Source organism: Euprymna scolopes, chromosome 21, assembly GCF_053919585.1.
Source record: "Euprymna scolopes isolate OS-2025 chromosome 21, ASM5391958v1, whole genome shotgun sequence".
NCBI classification, from domain to species: Eukaryota; Metazoa; Mollusca; class Cephalopoda; order Sepiida; family Sepiolidae; genus Euprymna; species Euprymna scolopes.
Window position 1 is genome coordinate 124,139,408 of NC_136502.1, and position 23,680 is coordinate 124,163,087.

The 23,680-nt window shown below is 28.7% G+C and overlaps 1 protein-coding gene across 1 annotated transcript in view; it reads right to left on the minus strand.

Annotated features, from left to right (window-relative positions):
* Window positions 1-23,680, minus strand: part of LOC145242702 (soma ferritin-like) — a 58,908-nt gene that overhangs the window by 11,371 nt on the left and 23,857 nt on the right. Inside the window, exons 3-5 of the mRNA XM_080105834.1 lie at window positions 11,961-12,104; window positions 4,743-4,778; window positions 1,901-1,939 (exon numbers count right to left, since the gene is read on the minus strand). Of these exons, the coding sequence (XP_079961960.1) occupies window positions 1,901-1,939; window positions 4,743-4,778; window positions 11,961-12,104 (219 nt within the window). The remainder of the gene's footprint in view (window positions 1-1,900; window positions 1,940-4,742; window positions 4,779-11,960; window positions 12,105-23,680) is intronic.

Genomic DNA, 23,680 nt, shown 5'->3' on the forward strand with positions numbered 1-23,680 from the left:
CTAGTTAATATAAAATACATATAAACTAGTTAATATAAAATATATGTACGCTAGTTAATATAAAATACATATAAACTAGTTAATATAAAATATATATACTAGTTAATATAAAATACATATAAACAAGTTTATATAAAATATATATACACTAGTTAATATAAAATATATATACACTAGTTAATATAAAATACATATAAACTAGTTAATATAAAATATATATACACTAGTTAATTTAAAATATATATACACTAGTTAATATAAAATATAAATACAATAGTTAATATAAAATACGTATAAACTAGTATATATAAAATAAAACTAGTTTATATGAAATATATATAAACTAGTTAATATAAAATATATATACACTAGTTAATATAAAATATATATACACTAGTTAATATAAAATATATATACACTAGTTAATATAAAATATATATACACTAGTTAATATAAAATATATATACACTAGTTAATATAAAATACATATAAACTAGTTAATATGAAATATATATAAACTAGTTAATATAAAATATATATACACTAGTTAATATAAAATATATATACACTAGTTAATAAAAAATATATATACACTAGTTAATATAAAATATATATAAAATAGTTAATATAAAATATATATTAACTAGTTAATATAAAATATATATACACTAGTTAATATAAAATATATATACACTAGTTAATATAAAATACGTATACACTAGTTAATATAAAATACGTATAAACTAGTATATATAAAATAAAACTAGTTAATATGAAATATATATAAACTAGTTAATATAAAATATATATATACTAGTTAATATAAAATATATATACACTAGTTAATATAAAATATATATAAACTAGTTAATATAAAATATATATACACTAGTTTATATAAAATATATATATACTAGTTAATATAAAATATATATATACACTAGTTTATATAAAATATATAAAAACTAGTTAATATAAAATATATATAAACTAGTTAATATAAAATATATATACACTAGTTAATATAAAATATATAAAAACTAGTTAATATAAAATATATATAAACTAGTTAATATAAAATATATATAAACTAGTTAATACAAAATATATGTACACTAGTTAATATAAAATATATATACACTAGTTAATATAAAATACATATAAAATAATTAATATAAAATACATATACACTAGTTAATATAATATATATACACTAGATTATATAATATATATACACTAGTTAATATAAAATCTATATAAACTTGTTAATATAATATATATATACAGTAGTTAATATAAAAAATATATAAACTAGTTTATATACAATATATATAAACTAGTTAATATAAAATATATATACACTAGTTAATATAAAATATATATAAACTAGTTAATATAAAATATATATAAACTAGTTAATATAAGATATATATAAACTAGTTAATATAAAATACATATAAACTAGTTAATATAAGATATATATAAACTAGTTAATATAAAATACATATAAACTGGTTAATATAAAATATATGTACACTAGTTAATATAAAATATATATACACTAGTTAATATAAAATACATATAAACTAGTTAATATAAAATATATGTACACTAGTTAATATAAAATATATATAAAGTAGTTAATATAAAATATATATAAACTAGTTAATATAAAATATATATACACTAGTTAATATAAAATATATATACACTAGTTTATATAAAATACATATAAACTAGTTAATATAAAATATATATACACTAGTTAATATAAAATATATATAAACTAGTTAATATAAAATATATATACGCTACTTAATATAAAATATATATATACACTAGTAAATATAAAATATATATACACTAGTTCATACAAAGTGTATAAATGAAGCAGACGTACCTTATTATAGTCTCCATTGGCAGTGATATATTTGCATAACTGAAAAACAATAATAAATTGTATTTTTTTATTTTCCATGAATTTCATATGTTGGTATTATTTTTTATTTATATATGGATCGCATTTTAAATTAACAAAAAATAAATTTAATGATGTATTTGTCGGTAAAATACTTTCTGGAGCAGATGAATGATCCAACCATTTTTAGAAACATTAATTTATTATTATTTATTATTATTTATTATCATTTATTATTATGCGTGTAAACATATCTGTTGACATAAAATCGATGAAGTAAAGTGATTTTTTCTTGATTTGTTCTTGATTTTTCAAATCGATGTTTATTGAAATTTTCTTGTTTTGTGTTTTTTTTTAAGTAATTTTTCTTTTTTTAGTGAGATTTTATTGAATTTTTATTGTTTTTATTGATTTTTATTGATTTTTATTAACTTTCTTTTATTGAATTTTATTAATTTTTATTGATTTTTTATTGATTTTCTATTGAATTTTTTAAATCAATTTCTCTGTTTATTTTTTATTGATTTTTATCGATTATATAGTTTTTACTGTTTTTTTTATACTTGTGCTTATATTTTTATTAATTTTAATTTCTTTTTGTATTTTGTATTGATTTTTGATTGATTTTACAATTACTTTTATTGGATTTTATTGATTTTTTTAATTGATTTCCTTATTGATTTTTTATTAATTTTCTTCGATTTTTATTTATTTTTATAGACTTTTTATAGATATTTGTATTGATTTTTCATCAATTTTATCGATTTTTAAATGATTTAAAAGTGATTTCTTTATTGATTTTTTAAAATTTTTATTCTTTTCTTATTGATTTTTGTAGTAATATTTTTACTCATTTTTTATTGATTGTTTTTATAGGTTTTTTTATATAGGTTTTCTTTTATTATGTTTTTTAATATAAATATTAACATATTATAATATTAATTTTTATATATCAATCTGAATAAATCTCAATTTGTTTATAACAAAATTGTGAATAAAATGTTTGTTGTATAAAATAATTATTTCAAGTATTTTATGAATTTTGCAAACATTCTAAGTTTACTTGTGAAAGATGAAAAATTTTAAAGTTGATACAGTATAACACATTTACAAGTTTGCAGAAATATTCCATTTTATAATTTTTTTCAATTTAACACATTTTAGGGATGTTAAAATGTAATACACTCAAAAAATTGTTTAAATTTAACATATTTTTAAGAGTGTTTGAATTTAACATATTTGTAAAGCTGTTTGAACTTAACATATTTGTAAAGGTTGTTTAAGTTTAATACATTTTGAAAATTTTATAAATTTAACATATTAAAGTTTTTTTAATTCAACATATTTTTATAGTTGTTTAAATTTTTAAGTTTGTTTAAATTTTACATATTTTTAAGTTTGTTTAAATTTAACATATTTTTAGGTTTGTTTAAATATAATATATTTTTATGTTTGTTTAAATTTAAAATATTTTAAGGTTTGTTTAAATATAATATATTTTTAGGTTTGTTTAAATTTAAAATATTTTTAGGTTTGTTTAAATTTAAAATATTTTTAGGTTTGTTTAAGTTAACATATTTTCAAGTTTGTTTTAATTTAACATATTTTAAAGTTTGTTTAAATTTAACATATTTTTAATTTTTTTTTGATTTAACATATTTTTAAATTTTTTAAAATTTAGCATATTTTTAAGTTTTTTAAATTTAACATATTTTTAAGTTTTTTAAATTTAATATATTTTTTGTTTTTTTTAATTTAATATATTATTTGTTTTTTTTTTAATTTAATATATTTTTAAGTTTGTTTTGATTTAACATATTTTTAAGTTTGTTCAAATTTAATATATTTTTAGAGTTTTTTTTATTTAACGTATTTTTAGATTTTTTAAAATTTAGCATATTTTTAAGTTTGTTTAAATTTAACATATTTTTAATTTTTTTTTAAATTTAATATATTTTTAGGTTTTTTTAAAGTTAACATATTTTTAGGTTTGTTTAAATTTAATATATTTTTAAGTTTGTTTTAATTTAACATATTTTTTAAGTTTGTTTAAATTTAATATATTTTTAGGTTTGTTTAAATTTAACATATTTTTAAGTTTTTTAAATTTAATATATTTTAAGTTTGTTTAAATTGAACATATTTTTAAGTTAGTTTAAAATTGAACATATTTTTAAGTTTGTTTAAATTTAATATCTTTTTGGTTTTTTTTAAATTTAACATATTTTTAAGTTTTTTAAATTTAATATATTTTAAGTTTGTTTTGATTTAACATATTTTAAAGTTTGTTTAAATTTAATATATTTTTAAGTTTGTTTAAATTTAATATATTTTTAGTTTTTTTTAAATTTAACATATTTTTAAGTTTGTTTTAATTTAACATATTTTAAAGTTTGTTTAAATTTAAAATATTTTTAATTTTTTTTTTAATTTAACGTATTTTTAAATTTTTTTAAATTTAGCATATTTTTAAGTTTGTTTAAATTTTACATACTTTTAGGTTTTTTAAATTTAACATATATTTAATTTTTTTTTAAATTTAATATATTTTTTAGTTTGTTTTGATTAAACATATTTTTAAGTGTGTTTAAATTTAACATATTTTTAAGTGTGTTTAAATCTAATATATTTTTAAGTTTTGTGTCAATTGAACATATTTTTAAGTTTGTTTTAATTTAAGATATTTTTTTGTTTTTTAAAATTTAACATATTTTATGGTTGCAAAAATTTAACACGTTTTAAAGGTCGGTGACACTTTTAAACTTTCAACGGTATATAACAAATATATAACATACAAAATTAAAAATAGCAGACAAATACTTACACTTTGGTCCGTAAAATTTTGACAAATGTTTCTTATCTAAAACAGAAAAAGAGAACATTTAGTCATTTGACATCTGCAAGGATTGGAATGGTAAAAAATATTGATGGTTCAGAAAAATTTTTATGGTACGTAATAAATCTAAAAATAGAATAAATCCACTTCCGGTCAACATATAACGGATTTACTTTGCAAAGGAGATGATAAATAATGTTTAACAGATTATGTGTCGAAGACAGAATTATTTTTAGACATTTTTTAATGGGAATTTCTATTCTGTTTCGAAAATTGAATTGCTTTTCTCCTGTTCGATGCTGTTCCCATGAAATATTTTCACAACAAAATATTCTAACAAAATATTTCCACCAAAATATTTCCACCAAAATATTCCCACAGAATATTCTCACAAAATGTTTTAACAAAATGTACTAACAAAATATTCTCACAAAATATTCCCACAAAATGCTCTCACAAAAAATATTTTAACAAAATATTCTCACAAAATATTTCCACCAAAATATTCCCACAGAATATTCTCAAAAAATATTTTAACGAAATTGTACTAACAAAATATTCCCAGAAAATATTCTCACAAAATATATTTTAACAAAATATTCTCACAAAATATATTTTAACAAAATATTCTCACAAAATATTTCCACCAAAATATTCCCACAGAATATTCTCACAAAATGTTTTAACAAAATTGTACTAACAAAATATTCCCACAAAATATTCTCACAAAATATTTCCACCAAAATATTCGCACAGAATATTCTCAAAAAAATGTTTTAACAAAATTGTACTAACAAAATATTCCCAGAAAATATTCTCACAAAATATTCTCACAAAATATTCTCACAAAATATCCTCGCAAAATATATTTTAACAAAATATTCTCACAAAATATATTTTAACAAAATATTCTCACAAAATACTTCCACCAAAATATTCCCACAAAATATTCTCACAAAATGCTCTCACAAAATATTCTCACATAATATTCCCAAAAAATATTTTTTTTAAAAATGATTTTAAACAAAATATTCTCATAAATTTTTCTTTTCTCTTACATTTTAATTATTCTAATTTGCGATTAACTCATCATGTGACCCATCTTTTACTCTCACTCTTTCTCACTGTATTTTCTTGTGCATCTATCACTCTCTCTCTCTCTCTTTCACTATTTCTCATTTTCTCTATCTCTTTCTCTGTCTTATTCTCTCTTTATTTCTCTTGTTTATTAAACTTAGAAAACATCATCAGATGTAAGTGTAACGTTGTCTTTATTTCTCTTGTTTATTAAACTTAACAAAACATCATCAGATTAGTGTAATATTAGTGTAACGTTGCGCAGGAACCAACACGTTGTAGCCTCAGCCGCAAAGGAGAAAAAGAACAGAAAAGAACTTCAACTTTTTGTTGTTGTTGAATAACAACATTTATTTCCTCATTCTCCTCATGTGACTCCTCGTTATAGCTGTGACATCTCTAATGTGATCATACTTTTGAACATCTACACTTCTAACGTGATCTCGAACGTCATCTACATCTCTAACGGGATCTCCTTTTTAAAGTCTTTTTTCTTTACCGATGACGTCATTTCGCATGCATTTGCATCCGTGTAATGTTTGCAATTTGGTGGCGATTTGAGAATACCAGGTACTGTATGTAGGATGTTGTCACCTTCCTGCAACAACTTCAAAAACTTAATGTAATCATCTCCACTGACCAGGCTTCAGCCTCTGTCCCATCGACGAAATCTTTAAGAGTATATCTGAGAAAGTTGACTACATCCTGTCTGCTCATCCCTTGGCTAACATTCATATTTGCGGTGACTTCAATGTCCAGAACGTGGAATAGCTGACTCACTCAAATAAGACAGATGATGAGGGGAGGTTCTGTCATGATTTTGCTGTTGCCTATGACCTCACTCAGATTGTTTGCGAGCCCACCCGTGTGCCCAATACTACCAGTCAGTATGCAAGCCTTCTAGATCTTTTTCTCTCAACTTCCCCCAAGCTATGTTCATGTTCCGTTCTATCTCCTTTAGGATCCTCTGACCACTCCATTGTATGAGTTAAGATAAAAATGAAATGTAATAAGTCTTCAGATGTACCTCTCCACCGTACTGTATATCGATACTCTATGGCTGACTGAGATAGCTTCTGTACATTCATATCTGATCTACCTCTCCATTCCATATTTAAAAAGGATGTGTCCTCTATAGTATCAGACCTGACCGAATGTAGTATGTATGTAGGCATAGACCGATTCATACCATCCAAAAAATTCCAACAAAAACCTAACAGCCAACCATGGTTCTTTCCTGAATGTGCTGCTGCCATCGTGCACAGAAATCACTTTTTCCATAACTACCAACGTAATAGATGTACTGAAACTAAAGCTACTTTCAGGACCGCCAGCAACCATTGTAAAAGAGTAATAAAAAATGCAAGAGAGCTATATGCTCAGTTCGTTAAATCCAAAGTAGCTGAGCAGCGGCTTGGTTCCCACCAGTTTTGACAAATAACAAATAGGATCTTGAACAGAAGCATGCGTTCTATCCCAACCATTATCAATGGACCAGAAATCATCTCGTCAGCATCAGACCAGGCCAAACTATTTGCCACGAACTATGCAGCAAATTCTACCCTATGCGACAAAGGCCATCAACTCTCCGTATTTCCCCCTATAACACACAACACACTAAGTAACACACAACTATCTGTGCATGAGGTCGCCAAGCTAATCAAAAACCTTGATTCCAGTAAAGCAACTGGCACTGACAGTATTTCAATTATAGTGTTAAAAAAGCTTCAACCAGAACTTGCCCCCATACTTACAAAACTGTTTAAGCATTGCCTTAAGGAGAAGTGCTTTCCAACAACCTGGAAAACCTCATCAGTATGCCCTGTAATTAAGAATTCAGGTGATAAGTCATCTCCCTCTCAGTACAGACCAATAAGTCTCCTGTGTGTCATGAGTAAGTTGCTGGAATCCATATTAAATAGAGAAGTAGTCAACCACCTCAGCAGAAATAACCTTCTTAGTGAAACGCAATATGGTTTCCGTTCTGCTAGATCTACAGCAGATGTGCTAATGGTTAAAGCTCATAGGATTAGTGAATCTCTCGACAAAGGCTTCCTTTCTAGGGCATTTGCTCTTGACATATCAAAGGCCTTCGACAAGGTATGGCATAACGGCCTACGTCACAAGATTTCCAGCTACGGTATAACTGGAAATGTTTTTTCAATGATTAAATCATTTCTCTCTGATAGGTTCATAAGAGTAGTGGTTGATGGGCAGAAATCAGAGGCCCACAGTATTAATGCTGGAGTCCCTCAGGAGTCCATCCTGGGCCCGACTCTCTTCCTGATCTACATCAATTATCTCCCAAAACACATACTTAAATCATTCGTTGACATCTATGCTGATGACACGACCATCAATGGCAACACATCAAAGAGCGTAAATGACAATGTTCTTTCTGATTCTCTCTCCTCTGATCTTGAGCGTGTGGTAGAATAGGGGAAGAGGTGGCTGGTTACCTTTAATGCAGCTAAAACCAAACTCCTATCTTTACATCATAAATGCTCTGATCCCAATCTGGCATCAATTGAAATGGATGGCTCTCGTCTAGGGGAAGCCCCATGTTTTGATAAGCTTCTGTGTTTGACCTTTACTCCTGATCTGAAATAGAACACGTACATCAATCTGTTGCCAAGGTCGCTGGGAAAATGGTAGGATCCTTCTACTGCTCCAGAAGATATCTCACTAATGATGCAATTCTCTATCTGTATAAAAGCCAAGTACGTCCCAGGATGGAGTACTGTTGCCACATCTGGGCAGGAGCTGCTAAAAATAGCCTATCCTGCCTTGACAGAGTACAAAATAGATTTTGTAGCTTAGTGGGGAATGCCCTTTTTTCTTCCCTGCAACCTCTCTACCACAGAAGAGACGTTGCGAGCCTATCTTTGTTTTTCCATTATTTTCATGGCAAGTGCTCGTCTGAGCTCCAATCTCTGGTCCCCCCCTTGCCAGTCTTTCTCGAAAAACACCCGTACTGTCAATAATTTTCCCCACTCTTTATCTGTGCCTAAATCAAAATGTAGATTCCATGAACAAAGCTTCTTTCTTAGGCCTGCATGCCTGTGGAACTCTGTTCCATCTGCCTGTTTCCCACCTGACTACAACCTGGATGTCTTCAAGTCCAACATAAACAAATTCCTGATGAACCGCCCCCCTAAGTAATGACACTTTATCAAATCTCCGATACTAACTATTACTACGATACTATCCCATTGATTACTGTACACACAATAACCCTTATCCCCAAGTGGCTTCTGAGCCTTGATAAGTGATGACCCCCATCTAAAAAAAAAAGAAAAAGAAATGTTGCATCCCTCTGCCTGTTCTACAAGTACTTTAATGGTGAATGCTCTGATGAACTACAAACACTTCTACCCCCTCGACGCAAATACCTCCAACAAACCCAACAGGCAGCTGAATCCCACCCCTTCACAGTAGAGAGATCCCTAGATGTAAGAAAACTTTCTACTCCAATAGTTTCTTCCACAGAACTGCTGGACTTTGGAACTTGCTTCCGGGATTCTGCTTTCCCAACTGTACTGACATGCAGAAGTTCAAATATAATGTGAACAGACATCTTGCTACTCATCTCCCTTCATAATAGACCTGCAACTTATGTCCCCGATAGTAGCCCCACTACTTCAAAGTGGCACTGTGCCTTGTTTGGGGTGAAAATTGAATAAAAAAAAAAAAGGACGAAGTAAAGAATAGATACCCCGTAGCAGACGACGCCGCCTGGCGGTGCCAGGCGCACAATTCAACTAACACCGGTGATTCGACCTTGACATTGGCACAAGCACACGGCGTCGGTTGTTTTTAAACACGTCAAATAGCAAACATGCTCGAATATTCACCAGCATTTTTTTAAAAATATATTTACAAAACCTTTGAAGATTTAAAAGAAAAAGTATATATTTACAAAACATTTTTTTTAAATAAGTAACAAAACGAACGTATTTAAATAAAAGATATTTAAATAAACGTGTGTCTCTTTCTGTTTCGGATTTTTGCGACCAAGATTGATTTTTATGTGCCGTGTTTTGGGGGGTTCTGTGTGCGTTTTTAAGACAATTCAATATTTATTCTTTAAAACATTAACTTCAGCGACAATTAATATATTTTCAAAATAATATTTTTAAATATTACATTTTTACGAATATTCGCGAGCAAGATTTAAAAAAAAAAAAAGACGAGGTGTTTTTTTTTTCAATTAAATTATAAACTTTATTTGAACTTTCAACAAACTTTTACAGACAGTTTTTTTTTTTTAAATAAAAATTATAAAAAGATTTCTATCTTGTGATACTACATTTCATCTTTATAAAAATAAAAGTTATAAAAAGATATGTGAATAAAATAATATATTTTTTTTATCTCGATTGTTTATACTTGTGATTTTATTATGCATAAAAAAATGGGTTATCTTTCAGATGCAAGGTTCCTTGTTTACTTGCGGTTGTAACAATGTAAGATTCCGTTGTACGGAAGACCAAATCGGCCATAATTTAAATATTTAAATTTATTTACTGAATTTAAATATTTAAATTGATATACTGTTTAAATGATAATATACGTCTACGATGTTTTTATTGGCGCTTTTCTTCGTATTTTTAATAACATTTTTTTGCACCATTTACAAGTTTTTTTTTTACAAATATTTTTTAATACTGTAATAGTAAAATAAAGTTACATTTATTAATTATACGAAAAAAGTATCTCGTAATGTTTTCACACGAGATTTTTTTCCTGTTGATTTCTAACTTCAGTTACAAATTTCTAATAAAGATTATTATTTTTTTTATTATTAAAAATACATTTCATGAAAACACTCATTATAAAATGTTCACGTTGTTTAATTAAAAGTTCTCAATTTTAATCTAATAGTTTTATAATTTTGTTATTTTGTTACAAATTTCTAATAAAGATTATTTTAATTTTAACGGTAATTTGGGTTTCATTGTAAACTCCGTCATGTTAAAGGCGTTAAAATCACTTTAAATAGTAAATCAATTTTAATATTTAAAAAAAAAAGAGAAATCAACAGGAAACAAATCTCGTGTGAAAACATTACGAGATACTTTTTCCGTATAATTAATAAATGTATCTTTATTTTACTATTACAGTATTAAAAAAATTATTTGTAAAAAGAACTTGTAAATGGTGCCAAAAAATGTTATTAAAAATACAAAGAAAAGCGCCAATAAAAACATCATAGACATTTTGGCCGATTTGGTCTTCCGTACAACGGAATCTTACATCGTTAAAACCGCAAGTAAACAATGAACCTTGCATCTGAAAGATAACCAAAAATTGCCTCGGCCTAAAAGGATTTCTCCTTCACTGACCACCGACATACATCGCACTGTAAATAAATATTGAATTGTATTAAAAACGCACAAAAAAGAAATGGCCAAAACCGTATAGAATGAACCTTTTTTTATAAGTTTTATTCAAACAGTCTTTTATTTGAACTTAATGGACTGTTGTTTTTTTATTTTTTATTTATTAACTGTTTTATTCTTTTTATCAATCAAAAATAGAACTTTTATAATGAAATATATATTATGGACTGTTTTTCAAACACCGAAATTTTAAAATTAAAGTTTTATTTAAAAAAAAAAAAAAAAAGACGAGGTGTTTTTTCTTTTCGAGATATTTTTTTTCACCATTTATTACTTTGAAATTTTATTCAACAATAAAATGATAAAAAAAAAAAACTTTTCGTTAAATATATTTTTAAAAAATTATTATAAAATATCTATAAAGTCTATTTTTATGTCTGTAAAAGTTTGTTGAAAGTTCAAATACGGGGTATCTATTCTTTACTTCGTCCAAAAAAAAAAAAAGGATATATCTATAACTTGAGACTGCTTGTGAACTTGATATTCTCATGAGACTTCCACCTTCGGAGGAAACAAGTTCAACCCACCTAGAGTGAATGCCATAAAAAAAAAGTCTATCATCAACCGAGAATCAAATTTACTTCTTGAGGCAAAATCAGGTCAGTACTTCGGGTTAGGGTTAGAGTTATGGTTAAAGTTAGGATTAGTTGCTTTTTTTTTTTTTCTTTTCAATCATAAAATATTTTTGTTCACTCTATTCATCTCAAACAGCAACTTTATTACTTACCTTAGTTAGTGTCTTAATTGGAACATTCCGCTTATTCAAATACGTCATTAGTTTATCCGCGTGCATTTTCTCTTCCAGCGATTGGTCGGAGAAAAAGTGTGAGAATCCATGCAAGGCCTGGTCGCTAGATTCAAAGTAATGTGACTGAAAAAAAAAAAAAAAACAGATTTAATCGCAATTTTTTAAACGTCCCTCAAGCATCATTCTAGTTCACCCTGACTGACCTTCACTCCTGACTTCAAATAGTGTTGTATAGTTGGCCAATATATACAAGGTGCCTTCAATAAGTTTCCAGACTTTTTCGTATGGGCATTTCTATTGATAGTACACACATAAAATTCTAGTCCCTTTCGAAGTAATCTTCTCCAGCTGTAATGCACTTGTACCATCACAAAAACTTCTGGAGGGCCCCATGAAGTCTTTTTGTGTGAGCGTGTCGATAACCCTTGTCACAGCCTCTTTCATCGCCTCAATTGTCTCAGAACAACAGCCTTTAAGTTTTTCCTTGAGCTTAGGGAATAACCAAAAGTCACAGGGAGCAAGGTCTGCACTATAGGGAGGGTGAGGAATTGATGCCCATGACAACATCTTTCTTTCTGATCTTCTCTGAGCACCCTTGGGACAAACTTTGGGCAAATCTTCCACATCTTCAGTTTCTTGCAAATAACCACGTGTACAGTTCCCACACTGACATCAAACTGTGCACTTATTGTCTCTATAGACACACGACGGTCCTTATCCATGAAATTCTTTATTTGGCCAATCAACACATGTTTTGACTTCCTTACTCCTCCCACACTTTTCATCATTCCTTACAGACTTCCTGCCTTCCCGGAATCTCTTATGCCACTCAAAAACTGATGCTCAATTCATGCTAGATAGTTCAAAAGCAGTCTGAAGCATTCCATACGTTTCTGTGGCATTTTTTTTTTCCAAGTTTAAAAATGAAATTTTATTGCATATCGTTCTTCTAAAGTCTCCTCATGTCCAGATTGCAATTTTGAAATTCATCAGCTGTGACAATCAGGCTTTAGTAGGGTGTATTCCAATTTCTGCTGTAGCTGTTCATTTGAACCTGAAATCATGACAATTAGTCATAAGATGCATAACAATAACATACTGAATTTTTAAGACTCTATGGCAATTTTAAATGCCTGGATAAGAACAGTCTCATTAAAGGCACTTCATAAACAGAGTCTCTTTAACGTTGTGATATATAAAATGCGTGATGCCTAATGGCTAAAATGTTCTTCTACTGTTGTATATATGTGTGCGTGTTTCATATATATATATATATATATATATATATATATATATATAAAAGGCAAATTGTGTGTGACCATTCGTGTATGTCTGGCAAAGGCTTTTCTTGCACACGGTCCCGGGTTTGTTACTATCGCTTACAACTGTTTATATAGGTCCTATATAATAATATCTAGGAATTAGGAAAGCACGTAGCGTATAGATTTATTTACGTCAACTTTTACAAAATTATTACTATTTTGGCTTCTCGCGTGTTGATTGGGCTTTTTAGTTTAAATAAAGTGAAACTAAACTCAAACGGACGTATTGTCGGCATTGCGCCAGGAAAAACGTCCAGAAGCAATCAGCTTTGATCAATCTTGAATATCAGACAGTTGCTATTCAATCTGGACAATTGGCGGGAGCTGCTTTCCCCTCCCCAACATCTGTTGGGGGAAAAAAACAGTAAAATTTCGGTAAAAAGACCCAAACGCTGCGTGACTTCTATTTGACCTTCTTAATTAGGTCAAATGGAAGCAGCAGAGTTAACTTTTATTGCGCACGCCTGTTTTTATAGTTAAATAAATAAATTCAAACACGTCTACCCTGTATGTTGTGGTGGCCCAATGGTAACACGTCACACGGTTTGTTTGTTTTTCACACATTAATTTTCAACTCAAGGGTACGGGTTCGATTCTCATACTCTCCTACTAAAACATTTTTTTTTATTATTTAACACCCCCCTCCCCGGAGTTTTGATTTACCTCAAGACACCCGGGCATCGCCGGGTACCCCCCCCCCCGCAAGTGTAATACAAAGGGCAAAAACCTGTGTTTCTTTGTATATGTGTGTGTGTGTTTGTATGTCTGCTAAAAACTTTTCACAGACGTATCGGAACCTGACCAAACCAGTATCGTTTCAATCTTCGCTCTTTCGGACGACAAATATCGAAAAATTGGCCAAAAACATTAATTCTTTCACCCTCAATTGGGGAGTTTTCTATCAGGAGGGGTCGACTTTTTTCGTACATATTTTCGCAAGTCACCGCTTCCTTTCGATTGACTAGCCTTAATGTCAATGTTCGCGACTTCCAGTTTTGCATGGAGAAATCAGCTAAGAAGTTACGTTTTTTTAACTTTCTTTTTCTCCTTCACATTACGGGTTCAAGCCTGCCTGCCTACTACCAGTTTTTTTTACACCTCCGCCTACTTTTGTTTTGATCCCCCCCCCACTGCTGTTACATGAAAGGGCTGTCCCCTTCTCATGTAAGAAGACGTACTAGAAAAGTGAAAATGATATTAGGAAAAAGCTAGAATCGAACCCTGTAGGCAAGTTTTAAATATAATTGAAATTGGAATCTTAGGATTTCAGTCGATTGTTAAAATAACTAAACAATAATTATGTCGGAAAAAGAGTCGACTGTCCATTCTTTTAGAAATCTGGATATTAAATATGTCAGTTAAAAAAATGCACAAAGCCAGTTAAAAAAATATTGTTTAAAAATATGTTAGATATTAAACAATTAGAATTGAGGATTCTTTGTTTGCCAAAAGTCTGTTTGGACAGACATATGTAAATCCACGTGAAAGTTAGGTCACGTTGGAAACACACTTTTGACGTCAGCAGTCTTCTATATAACAAAGGAAGACCTACATCAGTTCTGTTGCTGAAATCGTTGGAAAAATCTATTAATTTTTATATAGTTCAAAATTATTAACTTTGTACTAGTGATGGGACAATCCCAATATTTTTCCTCAATTCCGATACAATTTCCGATTCCGTTCTAAATTTCTGATTCAGATACAATTACTGATTCCAATTCTTATAAATCTCTAAATATTTAATGATAGAATTTTGATTTTTTCCTGATTACCATAAAAACACATGTAAAATGTGCAGATATTTTTCAAACGGAAAAATAAACTTGGGGGGGGGTATCTATAGATTTTAGTTTTTACTGTTAGTTTAAAATTAATAAATATTTATTATTTTATTATTATTATCAGCAGCAGAAGAATTTTTTCTTAACGAAAACAAATAAAAAAAGACGCACTGAAAGGAATCGTTTTTGGCATTGGGAAATAGCCAAAAATTTTCTCGATTCCGATACCCAAAAAAGTTCCCATTTTTCCAATTCATGATTAATTGTTTCAACACTACTTTGCAACTATCTTTTTTTAAATAAAAATAAAACAAAAGGTTTGAGTCTGTGATAAACAGAGATGTTATCAACCACCTCAACCCTTATTCTTATTCAGAGGTTCTGCCACACAGAAGTAGAGAGTGTGAGCAACCTGAAATCCAGTTGTTGTGCAGTTCTAGAAGGTCCACTCTCCCAGGCTTTGTCTTCTCTTTTCTTATTGAGAAAGGGTTAGTTTATTGCTAATCGCACAAGGCACCCTCACCAGGGAATGCCGCAGGGGCTGCCCATGTACATTTTTGCAGGTCAGGCTATCCCTCCTTGGGGGCACTGATTTCTCAATCCGGCTTTCTAACTCTGGTGTCACAGTTCTTGCAGTGGGAGAGAACTAAATACCTCCAGTTGTAAGGTTCTGCTGGGGGACAGCTACTATACAACACAACACAATAAAGTGTGTAAATGTCTCGGTTGGAAAAAATTGAACATCGAATGCAGCAGCAAGTTCTGGGAACATGTTTACCAGAAAAAACAGTTGGAAATAAGTTATACACCATCCACTATGACTATGCAATCCATACAACTACATACCAAGACGACCGAGCTATTAAACCTAGTATAGGGATATGAGACAAGAAGGAGAAAGAAGCAACCTTAGTAGAAGTCAGTGTCCCCAATGATACTGGATTAAGCAGAGTTGAAAGGAAAAAGATAAAGGTCTTATGTATGACATGAAAAGAAACTGAAATCTTCAAAAGATCTTCATCATCCGAGTAATTAAAGTAGAAACTCATAAAAAAGAATTTCAAAAATTACTTCGCAAATTAGTGAACCAAATGCAAAAGAGATACAAACAATTGCACTTAAAGGGATGGTTAGAATCTTATAAAGATCTTTCGGTTTGAATGCTTGATAGTGAGTGAATGTTTGGCATCTGGTGTGATGCCGCATCTTCAGCTTGAGCAAAATGATGTTTTTTCAGACAGTGCAGTAGTCCAAAGAAAAATTGATCTTCTGTCAAGTGGGATTGAAAAATAAAAAGGAACAGAAAAACAGCATGTCATTTTCATCACTGGCTTAATATTAATAATGGCTTAATATTAACTAGCGGGACCTGTGGAAATTCCACAGCGGCATCTTTCATATGTAATATATTGCCGTGTGGCCAGTCTGTGGGTGTCCAGCATGAATGAAGAGATAATCATATTATTCTAACCCTTTTGTCAAAACTCTATTGCACCTCCTTACTAAAATAAAAACTTTGATATATTGCCTGGGCTGATTATTTCATTACAAACACATCAATAAATTAATTCACATTTCATTATTTTCCATTATTCTTGGATATGTTATTAATTTCGAAAATCATTTTTCAATATTTTTGACCCACATTATCGCCCCCCCCCCCACTTACTAAAATAATAAATTTGATATATTGTCTGGGCTGATTATTTCATTACAAACACGCCAATCAATTAACCAACATTTTATCATTTTTCATAATTCTTGAAAATGTTACTAATTTTGACAATCATTTATAATAATTTAACCAACATTATCGCCCATTACTAAAAAATTAACTTTGATATATTGCTTGAGCTGATTATTTCATTACGAACATACCAATCAATTAATTCAAATTTCATAATTTTTCATAATTCTTGAATATCTTACTAATTTAGACAATCATTTTTCTTAATTTTAACCCACACAATAAACCCCCCACCTTACTTAAATAATAACTATGATATATTGCCTGGGCTTATTATTTCATTACAAACACACTAATCAATTAACTCACATTTCATCATTTTTTATAATAATTGGATATGTTACTAATTTCAACAATCATTTTTCTTAATTTTGACCCACATTATCGCACCCTTTTACTAAAATAATAACTTTGATATATTGCCTGGGCTTATTATTTCATTACAAACACACTAATCAATTAACTCACATTTCATCATTTTTTCATAATAATTGGATATGTTACTAATTTCAACAATCATTTTTCTTAATTTTGACCCACATTATCGCACCCTTTTACTAAAATAATAACTTTGATATATTGCCTGGGCTTATTATTTCATTACAAACACACTAATCAATTAACTCACATTTCATCATTTTTTCATAATAATTGGATATGTTACTAATTTCAACAATCATTTTTCTTAATTTTGTCCCACATTATCGCACCCTTTTACTAAAATAATAACTTTGATATATTGCCTGGGCTTATTATTTCATTACAAACACACTAATCAATTAACTCACATTTCATCATTTTTTCATAATAATTGGATATGTTACTAATTTCAACAATCATTTTTCTTAATTTTGTCCCACATTATCGCACCCTTTTACTAAAATAATAACTTTGATATATTGCCTGGGCTTATTATTTCATTACAAACACACTAATCAATTAACTCACATTTCATCATTTTTCATAATAATTGGATATGTTACTAATTTCAACAATCATTTTTCTTAATTTTGTCCCACATTATCGCACACTTTTACTAAAATAATAACTTTTATATATTGCCTGGGTTTATTATTTCATTACAAACACACTAATCAATTTACTCACATTTCATCATTTTTCATAATAATTGGATATGTTACTAATTTCAACAATCATTTTTCTTAATTTTGACCCACATTATCGCACCCTTTTACTAAAATAATAACTTTGATATATTGCCTGGGCTTATTATTTCATTACAAACACACTAATCAATTAACTCACATTTCATCATTTTTCATAATAATTGGATATGTTACTAATTTCAACAATCATTTTTCTTAATTTTGACCCACATTATCGCACCCTTTTACTAAAATAATAACTTTGATATATTGCCTGGGCTTATTATTTCATTACAAACACACTAATCAATTAACTCACATTTCATCATTTTTCATAATAATTGGATATGTTACTAATTTCAACAATCATTTTTCTTAATTTTGACCCACATTATCGCACCCTTTTACTAAAATAATAACTTTGATATATTGCCTGGGCTTATTATTTCATTACAAACACACTAATCAATTTACTCACATTTCATCATTTTTCATAATAATTGGATATGTTACTAATTTCAACAATCATTTTTCTTAATTTTGACCCACATTATCGCACCCTTTTACTAAAATAATAGCTTTGATATATTGCCTGGGCTTATTATTTCATTACAAACACACTAATCAATTAACTCACATTTCATCATTTTTCATAATAATTGGATATGTTACTAATTTCAACAATCATTTTTCTTAATTTTGACCCACATTATCGCACCCTTTTACTAAAATAATAGCTTTGATATATTGCCTGGGCTTATTATTTCATTACAAACACACTAATCAATTAACTCACATTTCATCATTTTTCATAATAATTGGATATGTTACTAATTTCAACAATCATTTTTCTTAATTTTCTCCCACATTATCGCACCCTTTTACTAAAATAATAGCTTTGATATATTGCCTGGGCTTATTATTTCATTACAAACACACTAATCAATTAACTCACATTTCATCATTTTTTCATAATAATTGGATATGTTACTAATTTCAACAATCATTTTTCTTAATTTTGTCCCACATTAACGCACCCTTTTACTAAAATAATAACTTTGATATATTGCCTGGGCTTATTATTTCATTACAAACACACTAATCAATTAACTCACATTTCATCATTTTTCATAATAATTGGATATATTACTAATTTCAACAATCATTTTTCTTAATTTTGTCCCACATTATCGCACCCTTTTACTAAAATAATAACTTTGATATATTGTCTGGGCTTATTATTTCATTACAAATACACTAATCAATTAACTCACATTTCATCATTTTTCATAATAATTGGATATATTACTAATTTCAACAATCATTTTTCTTAATTTTGTCCCACATTATCGCACCCTTTTACTAAAATAATAACTTTGATATATTGTCTGGGCTTATTATTTCATTACAAATACACTAATCAATTAATTCACATTTCATCATTTTTCATAATTATGTGATATGTTACTAATTTCGACAATCGTCTTTCATAATTTTAACCCATATTATCGACCCCCCCCTTACTAAAATAATAACTTTGATATATTATCTGGACATATTATTTCATTACAGGACCATCAGTCTATTAACTCACATTTCATCATTTTTCTTAATTCTTGGATATGTTACTTATTTCGACAATCATTTTTCAAAATTGTAACCTACATTTTTGCCCAGCCTCATTAAAATAAAAACTTTGATATATTGCCTGGGATGATTATTTCATTAAAACACATCAATCAATTTCGGATATCCTCATAGTATATGTGTTCCACCTATCTTATCCAATCCCGAGTGGCGCCATGTATTCTGCCACTATATGTTTTCCACCTCTCATTCAATCCTGGGTGACGCTGGGTATTCTGCTTGTATATATTTGCACTTATCTTATCCAATATCGGGGCTGACTTCATGTCCGTCACCCCACTGTTACAAATATACATGAAATAATGTAATGTCTAAATCATAAACTTCATATCCCCCATCCCACCCCACTGTTAAAACTATACATTAAATAAAGTAATGTCTAAAACGTAAATGGTTGCAGCCGTTTCCGGGACTGACTTCATTTCCCCCACCCCATTGTTAAAAATATACATGAAATAAAGTAATGTTTAATGCGTAAACGGTTTCAGCCATTTTCGGGAAATGAAGTATATTAATACGATAGCGTGTGTGTTCTTAAATCTCAACCAATGAAATTTGCCAGAAAGCGTGACACACAAAAGAATGCACACGCTATCATATTAATATATAGATAATGGCTTTTCTAATTAAGCCAGCATGAAGATGACATGCTGTTTTTCTGTTCCTTTTTATTTTACGATCCCACTTGACTGGAGATAAATTTTTCTTTGGACTACTGCACTGTCCAAAAAAGCAATTTCAATTTATATATATATTTTTTTTCAATTTTATATATATATATATATATATATATATATATATATATATATATATATATATATATATACACCCGTCTGGAGTCGGGTAGCATAATATTGCATATACGAAGAGGTTACCACGCTACATAAGTAAAGAAAAATACTATTATTTGTCTCTGTATGTCTGTAATGCGTGTGTGTATATATGCGCGGGTGTAGATAAATGTAGACATTTATAAGTGTATTGATACACGCATATAGGTACATGTGGGGCTTAGATAACTTTCGGGTTTATATTTATTCATATTTTGTTGGTTTATTTGTTTTAATTTAATTTTATTTTTATTCTTATTTATTTATTTTTTTATTTATTTTTGTTTTATTTTATTTACCTTAATGTAATTTTTACTTTATTTCTACGTAGTTTCAGAATTATTGTCTAGTTTCAGTAAATAAAACAAAGAGCGTTCAGCATGGATTCGCTTTTGAATATATGTATAAATGTGTGTATGTGTGTGTTGGCGGTGTCTGTGTATGTGTGTGTTATATGTGTGTTGCATGTATGTGTGGGTGGAGGTAGATTAAAAGGCACCGGTCAGTACTTGGTTGACCATAGCTAAGGTTATTAACTTACAGACTCTAAGACAAGAAAACTAAACTCTCAAGTACCCTATGCCATAAAAAACCAAAAGTCAGGTTGGATGCGGGAAGGGAAAATAAAAAAGATGTTTATTATCTTCAAAGACCTCACTCATCCTTTTACCGTTTTTTTTTTTTTTTTGACTCCCACCCAGGTTGTATTTTAACTTGATAAACGAAATAGAAAAATGTATTTGGTGGAAATGTCACTTTTGACGGTAATTCTTGGCCTGAAGACGTAATCCCCCAACGTGGGTGATTACAGAAACATGTATGCACATATGTAGCCATTAATGTTTGTATAAATAAAATTAATATATATATATATATATATATATATATATATATATATATATATATATATATATATATATATATATATATATATATCAGAAATCAGAATAATGAGATGAATTAGATCACACATTAATGAATCTTGTGGTTTCAAGTCTTACAAAATATTTTTGGAAGGTAATATTTTTATATAAGACAATCCCAGCCAAATAAAATTGCTCAATATACTAGATAGAGCAAATTAAAAATTTATTTTTTTATATTTAAATTTCATTCAGAAAAATTTAATTTTTCAAAACAGAAATTCATTATTTGAACAAAATTTAAAGTAATTTCCTTAAGCAATTCATTTTCGATCTAGGCTTATGTCCTCAGAGGAAAATCATTCACAAAATATTAAATATAATTTTGTTATTCAGCACATACAAAGAAAATATATTAAACATTATTTTTTTTAAGGGACATAGAAAAAAAAAGTAAAACAAAACAAAAAGATATGAGATGTTGGTATCCAACTAGAATAGTAATACTTGAATAGAATGGGATGATTTTATTAGATTCCAGATTGGTTAAAAATTTCCCCATTGAAGGTAAAATCCAATTTTTTTTTTTTTTTTTACACAGTGATCACCACTTATCAAGGCCCGGAAGCCACTCAGGGATAAGGGTTATTGCAAGTACATTACGTTAGTAAGGAGATTTGCTGAAGTGTTTACTTAAGGGGGCGGTTCATTAGGAATTTGTTAACATTGGACTTGAAGACATCCAAGTTGTAGTCCGGAGGGAAGCAGGCAGACGGAACAGAGTTCCACAGGCGTGCAGTTCTAAGAAAGAAGCTTTGTTCATGGAATCCGCGTTTTGATTTAGGCACAGATATAGAGTGGGGGAAATTTTTCACAGTGGTTTCAGCTAGACGGGTGTTTTTCATGAAAGATTGGCGAGGGGGGACCAGAGATTGGAGTTCAGACGAGCATCTGCCATGGAAATAACGATAAAACAAGGATAGGCTCGCAACGTCTCTTCTGTGGGAGAGAGGTTGCAGGGTAGAGAAAAGGGCATCCCCCACTAAGTCACGAAGTCTATTTTGTACTCTGTCAAGGCAGGATAGGCTGTTTTTAGCAGCTCCTGCCCAGATATGGCAACAGTATTCCATCCTTGGATGTACTTGGCTTTTATATAGATAGAGAATTGCATCAGTAGTGAGATATCTTCTGGAGCGGTAGAAGGATCCGACCATCTTTCCAGCGACCTTGGCAACAGATTGATGTACGTGTTCCATTTCAGATCAGGAGTAAAGGTCAAACCCAGAAGCTTGTCAAAACACGGAGCCTCACCCAGACGAGAGCCATCCAACACAATTGATGCCAGCTGGGGATCAGAGCGTTGATGAAGCATCCAGAGTAACAGGCAATAACCCTTTATGAATGAAGAATTTTAGATTTATTTTGTCTCATTTCTTGGTGGTGCAAGATCAGCAGAAATACGTTTTCTTTTATAAAGTAAAATCCAACTGTTCAAAATGAGTATTCCAATTAGCTACAATATCCATGATAAAATTAAGATAATTGGAATTTAAAACCGGTTAAATCTTTTATTTTAAGAGTGGATTTAAAATAAAGATAAAAACAAAGAAACTTTAAAAATAAACGATGATTAAAAAAAAAAACGCTTGACAAATTTTTGGAGTCCCTAATTAAATGAAAAGAAAAATTTAAATATCTTATTTATATTCTGAGTAAATGCTTAAATAAAAGGCAAGGAAGAAAGAAAGAAGGAAAGAAAGTCAAAATGGAAGTTATTTTTAGTAGAGCGTGTGGGTAAGGGTGACAGAGAATTCAGTGCGACAGACAGCTTGCAGCAAAAGATAAATCAGTCAAGGGTGGGAGATGCAAGGAAGTTTATATGAGAGGGGGACAATAGAAAGCATAAGTTGAGTTTAATTTAATAAAGAAAAAATATATTTTTTTAATTTAATAAAGAAAAAATATATTTTTTTAATTTAATAAAGAAAAAATATATTTTTTTAATTTAATAAAGAAAAAATATATTTTTTTAATTTAATAAAGAAAAAATATATTTTTTAATTTAATAAAGAAAAAATATATTTTTTTAATTTAATAAAGAAAAAATATATTTTTTTAATTTAATAAAGAAAAAATATATGTTTTTAATTTAATAAAGAAAAAATATATTTTTTTAATTTAATAAAGAAAAAATATATAAGGCTGTTTATTGGAGTAAAATTATTAGCAATAAAACTTCATAATTAGATAACCTACGAAGTACTATAAACATTTTGATAAAATGTTTAATCTTGTACATCTATAAAGCCATCATTCGCCCATGTATGGAGTATTCTTGTCATATTTGGGCTGGTGCATCTGCTACTAGTCTCTTACTCCTTGACAGGGTTCAAAAGAGAGTCG